We start from the raw sequence: 8,250 nt of genomic DNA, 5'->3' as shown, positions 1-8,250 counted from the left end.
AGAAACTCAAAATCTCAGGGGGGGGGGCGACTGGGGGGTTTCAAGGTTTCATGGGGGGGGGGGCTGTCGCCCCCCACGACCCCCGTGGCTACGCCACTGAATACTTCGTCCCAGTAGGCCTACATTTATGCTAATGCGGCCAATACTTTAAATAGTTTTGCATGATGTTTCCACAATGACTGTACATTTTGTACATTATGCTTTAAACATAATCTTGTTCCCAGTTGTTTATGATTGATTTCACAGGTGTTTGAAATTATATGTAGACAGCTAGACTTTTTCCAATTTCTTCTCAATTTACTTTTACCACATTCCACAAAATGCAGCACTCAATTTTGCATCATTTGGCATTTAGAAGCCAACATAACCCACCATCCATGGAGTGAAATGTTATTAATTCAGGCTAATAAACAGCAGCATCTGTCTAATTGAAATAAAATAGGTGGCTGTGAAGGTACAGGAATGACAATCGACTTTGACGTTTTTATTGAGGCGGCCAAAGCCACAGGCAGACGAACCCAATTAAGATGGGTGTGTAAGATAAATGACTGTTCGTTTGTGATTAATGAAAAATCTTGTGAGAGCATAGAGCAACATCTGTCGTTGAGTTTACGTCTGCATCGCTGGGATACACGAGTTCACGCGAGGGCGCCCTGGCGTGACTGTTTAATCCCGTGGGACCAGACTGCAATGTTGCCTTAATTGTGACACCGAACTTTGGTTTCATTAATATAAAAAAAAAGATTAACAAATTTGATCATGTGACGGATGTGTCATATATAAAGGTGTCGTTGGTGGTTTATGCATGAACAGATAGAGTAGGAAGCGGACAAGGAGGACGAACTGAAACATAGCTGCCGAGCTTTTTTTTTGGCTGATATATTTGGACATCATCTGATTTCAACAAAAGGTAAGGCACTGGTACATGATAGTGATTGCAATAAATCTGTTCTGTTGTGTATAAAAAAAACTACCAATTTTTTTTTTTTAAGAAGCAAATTTTCTTTTGCTTTGCATTTGATTTTTAAAAGAAATTGTAGGATATTTTTAAGATTGGAAGTATAGGCCTAATTGTCGAGACAAAGAATCCAAATGCAAGGTTTGCGGGGGTTTGCCTATATGTATTTTAATGTCTAAAACTTAGAAAAAAATAGTAAGAACGTCGTACTTTAATTATTGTACAAAGGCTACTGAGTACGATACCTTTCCCCCCATTTTAGACGTTACGTCTTGTAACTAAAGGATTCTGTGCTTACTGGGTTAGCGAAAAAAAAACAGTTCTTAGCGCTGCTAGTATTTAATGTGACCGTAGGGGCAGAATTCTGTTACATTTAGCACCACTCAGCACTGATCTCTGTAAATTCTATGCTAACCATGTAAGTAAAGAATCCTCAGTTACGGGATACGCAAAGGGCTATGTGCATAAGCCAAAATTCATCGCTAACCCGTGAAAAACGCTAACCGTAAGCACGGAATTTTCTGCTACATAAGCAGGAATTATTTTCACATATGAATCATATAACTGTACCTAGCGACCAATGAAACAACAAGTCGAGGAGATCATTTACCGTCTTTGTAATATGAGGGTAGGTCTCCAGCTCTGTTTATATAAGAGACAATTATTCACACATATTTCTTAACCATTTTAAAAAAATTAATCAAAATCATCTCAAATAATTGCTGAAGTGAAGTGCCGTTCACGTCCTGAAAATGAAGGTTCAGAGGATGTTGATATTATGTGAACAACCGGTGTAATAATGAATTCCAACATAACCATTTAAATCAATGAACTGTGTTTAATTTGTTTTGCGCATCGCCGGCTTTAGTGGGCGAACTCGGTCAGGTGTAAACCGACGCCACATGTTCCTCGCTATATGCTCATAAAAATTGCATTACTGAATCCCCGAAATTCCTCCCCTTAATGAAAGAACTCCCCAATGTAATTACTTTCCCAGAAAACATCAATTTTATCCCGTTTCCTCACTTGATAGTTTTTGAATTTCAAGTCCTATAAAATCCCGGGATTGACTTTTTTCTCTTCAAATTTCGGCTGATGTTGCAGCTGACGAGTCGATCCCCTTTAAAACTCTCAAAATATCATCAGAGTGCAGCTTGAGGTGACCTCAGTAAGGTCATAAGGCTTGAGAAGCATATTGAGCTAATTAAAAGTGTTTACAGGTTCCAGATACACAACCATCGCTCCGTCAGTCTGGCTTCCAGACGCAAAATTACAAAATTACAACATTACAACACAGTCTGCAAATGGTGCCCAACTAAATTTAGTGCAAAATATATGGGAATCCAGAGAGGCCACATTAAGCTTATACTCGATCGTAACCCCCCTCTAAAAACACGTCAAAATTGTGCAGCAGCAGGATTCCAGTCAAAACAGAGAGTTTGGCGGTTTTGAGACATCACCTTACATTGGAAAAAAAAAAAAAAATTGCCGACGCGCATGGCTAAGGCGACGCACGCGCATACCAGAAACCGGAGACTTTTTTTGGCCTAAGGGATATTAAGTCCGAAATTCAGCACAGGAAATTTTAGGAGCATTTTGTAACTACCCTTTCAAACTTTAAAATTTTAGTACAGGAGAACAAAGACATGACTTCACAAGGATACAAATTCCAATATTTGTGTGGTGTGTGGACGGCCATCCCCCAAACGATTTTTAATAAGGGAACAAAGGCTTGGCCGGTTTTAAACACTCTGTTTAAGACCGGTTGGAGTCTGGATGCTGATAATTACTCGAGCCGAAAAATCTAACCTTTTCGGTCCAGAAGTCAAACAAGTGAAAATTATATATTTCCAACGATTTTGTTCAACAATTTTACTTCATGATTTTCGAAACACCCCTCTAGCTATATTATGGTAAAGCCAAAATATATTCATAATATAATATTCATAGGAGTGCAAATTTCATGTGACACTGGAAAAGTTTTAAGACCTGCCAGCCGGTCTTTTACAACCGTTTAAAACCGGCCACGTAACGGGTTCTCGACGAATAGGAATGGGTTAACTGTCGTAGGTATTTATAAATTTAAATTAAAACGTTGCCTATCTCCCTCACAAGCCATGAGCCACACATACCTTTTAGTTTCAATATTACAAGGTGGAATTTCGCACGATACCTAATTCTTTATCCCCTTCCCCTTCTTAAAACAATGCCCCCCAGTTTTGGTTCTGGATCCGCCCTTGAAAACAGGTAGAAAATGGTCTAGCCTGACCCTCTCTGGCCTGCAAAGCGAAGTGGGAGCCGTACTTTTTTAGATAGTACGATTCTTCACGATAAACTGAATTGGTGTCATGTTTTTGTATCTGTTTGTTTCAGGTGTAATGGCGAAGCTAGGTGTGGTCATCGTGTGCACCATGCTTCTCGTGGCAGGAGCCAATGCGTCGTGCTACTTCGCTAAAAGTAAATCACTACATTATTTAGAACGCTGTGGACAACTTTATGGTTTATGAACATTGATTAATGAAGATAATTATAATGCATCATCAAATTATATTTTTGGACCAAAACGGAAACAAATGCTTACATCGTGAGCATGCGCAATGGAAAATACATCTTGTGCTGCCACCAAGAGTTTATTTATATACTTAAGCTAGTCTGCGCGGCGTTGTGCAAGTCACTTAAAATCTAGTCTTCACTTGAACTACATTTTCACTCATCGACACCTTGAGGGTCAAAATGTCATCTTTATGTTCTTATTTTCAGTGAAGTGCGAACCAGGCCCATTTTATGGCGAGATTCCTGGTGCTTCGACAAAGTGTTACGACTGCACTTGCATGAGCAGTGGTAAATCAGTCAGCTGCTGCTTCAAGTAAGATTTCTTTTGGAATCAAATGATTTTTCTTTTTACCATCTAGCTTTTTCATGGAAAGCTATACACAGTTCTGTACATGGCTATTAGACCGTGCAAGCCTCGCGTATAAAGGTCATTGGCAACTCCGAGCCGCCAGGTATAGGACTTTTACGTGTGGTTGATTTTGTTTTCTATAATACTTTGTTTTTACGGGGATCAGAACCATGTAACGGCCATGAGTATGGATGTTAAATTCAAATTGAATTGAATAATATATGAAAACATTGTGCTGTCTGAATTAATGAAGAATAACAAACAAATGTTTGACCTGAGCATCAGGTTGCAACGTGATTGGCTCATGTCGGGATGAGAAAGCCCGGCCGCCAAAATGTTTTATTGGTCTGTTGGTCCGTTTGTCAATCAACGGGGATGACATTTCTTAATCTTTCATACTGCAAGGCGGTGAATCTTTTCTGTGTTACCTTTGACTGATTTTTGTTTGTTCTTTCAGCGTCCCAATCCCAGTCGGTTATAACCACAAAAAGTGCGTCAGGACACTAGACGAGGACGCGTGTACATACAAAGTGGTGAAACGGAGGAACCCAAGGCGGGAATGCCCCGTCAACGCCTGGTCGGGTTAAGATAAGACACAGCAGCTATAGAATATCAGCTTTAGATGCTTAAAAACCTACAAAAAAAGAACGCTGTCTTTGTTTTTAAAGAGTGCTTTATGTAAGTAAGAGTGACATCTGTCACCGTCGAGCCAATGTGACCCATCAGGCCGGCGTTCATCTCCGGTTTCCTTGGCATGAAACGAATGAGAATATTTCTATGGATGGGATGCTAGTCCATCGAAGGTTACTTCCCAGCTAATGCCGGTACCCATTTATACTCCTGGGTGGAGAGAGGCAAGAGGGGTGAGGTGGCTTGCCCAAGGACACAGCATATGACCAGCAGCTGGATTCGAACCCCTGAGCCTCTGATCATGAGTCAGAGTCACGAACCCTAAACACTATAGGCCACACTGCCCACGATTTGAGTAATATATTAGTTATCGTTCAAGTGGAAATCAACCAAATTTAGTAGAAAGAGTCGCCCATCCACATCATCACGTGCTGGTTATTACTAAGGCCAAGTAAAAAAATAAACCAGTTTCTCGTCCCCGCCCTGTTCCTTTTTTCCTGCCCGCCTTGTTTTTTTTAAATTCATATAATTATTTGCAATATATTTTACAAATACATTTATATTGTCTTCTATTTGTTTTCAACAAAATGGTAGCTATGTAGAATGAGTTACATCTCCTTTGGACACAAAAGAGTAGAGAAAAAGGAAGAAGCCATCTTGGAAAATCCGCCATCTCGGGAAGCAGCGCCCGCCTCCTTCATTATTTCGAAAATCCCGGACGAGAAGCTATTTTTTTTTACTCGGTCGGCTTATCCCTTATAGGCCTAAAGGAAACACATGCGTCGCAAAGAATTTTGGGAATAGGTCACCGGAAATTAACATGTTACGTGTTTTTTCGTTGTTTATTTTTTACAAATTCAAATCAATCTATGGAAATAAATAAACTATGGCTTTCATTTAGATTAATTTCAAGCGATTGTCAAAATGCAAACAGAACATGAACAAATAAATAGCTTGGTCTAAATTTACTATTCCAACCTGTCTCTATTGTGTGTCCCTTTTTGAGTCGATATCTTCCCATCTCACATATAATATGGTAAGCTAATTGCTTCACACAGCCGATGGAGCAACATTCTTTCCGTGACATTATGGTTAGTGCTAAGTAAATAATTGCTGTGTTTAGCAGAAAATTGGAGGTGCTTAAACTGGTTCTGCGAAACTGGCCCCGAAGTACAATGTACGTAAAGGCGCAGTTATCCGATGTACTGCGATCATGTCTTCCCCGACGAACTCAACAGATAGTCGAGTGCGTTAATTATCGCCCCAGACGTACGGCTGCAATGGGGGACTCGGGGAAGCTGCTGCGTGATCCGAACGACAAGCCCATAGAGAGACCCCATAGCATCATCGACTACGACGGAGGAATGAAGACCAACTTGCCTCATCTCACCGCTCGGTCAGGAGGTCCATCAGATGGTACAAGAAACTCTTCTTACGGATGGCTGCCTTGTGAACTCTCATCTTGTGTACAAAGAACTGGGTACTGACAAATACTTGAATTTCAGATGGGTATTCAGCCAGCGCGCAGCATGCCCTACGGTGTTTTCGTTTATTTGCAGCGTATATGCACGAACACACTTGAGATCAATTTATGAAATTCATTTTCCGCTTAACGTGTCCTTAAAAGTAAAATTTTATATGAAATAAAATTTTTAACTGGTATAGCCCAATTGTTTAAATGATATTAATTAAGTTTTTAAGCGACTATTTTGTGAAATATGGGGAAGGAAATATGACCGTTGTTGTAGTGAATTTATGGTCGGTGAAAATTGTCCTTTTTTCCCATATACTAAACGAAGTTGGGCAGAATGTGTTGACAATTTGATGAAAAGCTACATTATTAAGTTGCCTTTATTTTATAACTATGGTTCTCTTGAATATCCGAGGTAGTCGGAGCACACAAAAATGATGTTTATTCCGGGTGCCCAGCTCACGAAAATGACACCGCTGGAAAGCACGTGTATGACATACGATGTCATGCGTACGCAGTCCTCATTAGTCAAATCCCCAAACGACCTCGCATTTTGACTAATCACGCGCCGCAACACTCAGCACACGGGCAGTTTCGTATGTCAAGTACCCTGCTCCACACGGGCAATATAATGTACTAAGTAAAGGCGGAGTAAAGGTGCCTGACTACATAATTAACTGGTTACCTGTACTGTCTTTTCGAAACAGGGAGTTTTCGAAGTATGTTTCAAGTGTAAACACATTATCAAAAGACTTCGTCACAAATCAGGCGTCCTTTTTGGGAGAGGGGGTGGGGGTGGGGGAGGGGTTTCCTACTAAGGGTTTATACTGTCAATGCAATACCTATTTCTAAGCCATTATGGGGATTTATGGGGAGGGGTGGTTGGGTAAAAAGTCGTTTTTGGCTATATTTTTCTTGACTCTATGGGAAATTTTTAATGGACATGAACCTAAAACAAATGCTGCATTTAGTATTACAAACATGCTGAGGTAAACTGAAACACTACAATACTTGAACCACTCACAATTTCCAATAAGAAAGAAACCCTTACAAATGAAAGTTTCTCACAACATGGAATGACTTAAATACAAATATAGAACTGAAAAGAAGTGAACATGAAAGTTATGGCACAGTTTCTTTAATGTGTGAGGTTATTATTGCTCTGGAAAACAAAACAAAATCTTGACGATTGTGACCCATCTTTTGAGTTGGTACCCAATCGGAGTTTGATTCATCATCAAGTGCTGCAGGTTTTCAGAACAATGAACAAACCAAAAAAAGATGTTTTCTTATTACAGTGCATCATTACGCAAACGTTGCTACACTGTTCTATACACACTTTCCGAGTCTAACTTTTCAGAAAATAGTCCTATTCCAGGATGAATTTTATGTGCAGGGGTACATGTTGACGCGTCTTCCACGGTGATTAACATGGCTGAACCATTATGGTACCACCAAGTTCAAACCTTGACCCTACTCCGAATATTTGGGACCCTCATTGCATAACTACATCACCATTATGCATATACATACACATGATTTAATTTGATTTGATTTGATTTATTTGCATTTTCCACACAATGATGATACAGTTTGAATATAAGTTAAAATTTAACAAAACACATCAAAATTTATCCAAAATCGTATAAAATTTTTTTGAAATAAAACTTAGAAAATCCCCATGCAGTGGAAAATGCGGGGATAACGCAAACAAGTAAAAAAACCCTTATTTCCTATGCAGTCCCACGATCATCAGTATATAGTTAACAGTCAGTGGCGCATTTTGTGGCGGTGGGCAAGGGAGGTGGAGGACTGGGGGACCGGGACCATACCGACTACCGCGTGCACGTGTTACGGTAGTTATCGGTATAATATCAGTGCGTGGTGTGATTCTTGGCGTGACCCTGTCCCACATCTACTTCGATTTTTATTAGTTGGTGGGGCTTAAAACTTGTATTGCAAGCAAAAATGGCGCTTGAAAATTTCAAGAGGGAAATTTCGGAGTGAATACAGCAGGGAAAGACGTTAAAGAAGTTTCAGATAAGTTATAGGAAATTGGAGTTAGGCGCGGCTCTTCAATAGCCAATATACGGAAATTTTGTTGTGAGAGCGACATAAATGTAAGGAGGGCCACTGGTTGTCAACGGTCAAATGACGATAGTATTCTGGCAAGCCAGACTCCTTGTGACATGGTTGCCCCACTTTTCGGAATTCCCAGGCAGTGACTCCATCCCAAGGACACGTTAAAATTCCAAGGTACTATATTGCTTGATTGACAAACCTAAAAAA

General features: G+C 40.0%; 1 protein-coding gene across 1 annotated transcript; it reads left to right on the top strand.

Annotated features, from left to right (window-relative positions):
* The first annotated feature begins 824 nt into the window (after positions 1-824).
* Positions 825-4,650, top strand: LOC119738681 (beta-microseminoprotein-like). Its single transcript, XM_038213599.1, has 4 exons — positions 825-910; positions 3,332-3,415; positions 3,719-3,824; positions 4,318-4,650. Exons 2-4 carry the CDS (start codon positions 3,337-3,339, stop codon positions 4,445-4,447), a joined length of 315 nt encoding a protein of 104 aa, XP_038069527.1. The 5' UTR covers positions 825-910; positions 3,332-3,336; the 3' UTR covers positions 4,448-4,650.
* The last annotated feature ends 3,600 nt before the right edge of the window (positions 4,651-8,250 follow it).

Source organism: Patiria miniata, unplaced genomic scaffold (genome assembly GCF_015706575.1).
Source record: "Patiria miniata isolate m_02_andy unplaced genomic scaffold, ASM1570657v1 HiC_scaffold_3, whole genome shotgun sequence".
Classification (NCBI taxonomy): Eukaryota; Metazoa; Echinodermata; class Asteroidea; order Valvatida; family Asterinidae; genus Patiria; species Patiria miniata.
Note: the sequence above shows the minus strand (reverse complement) of the source record. Positions and strands in the feature narration are given on the sequence as shown.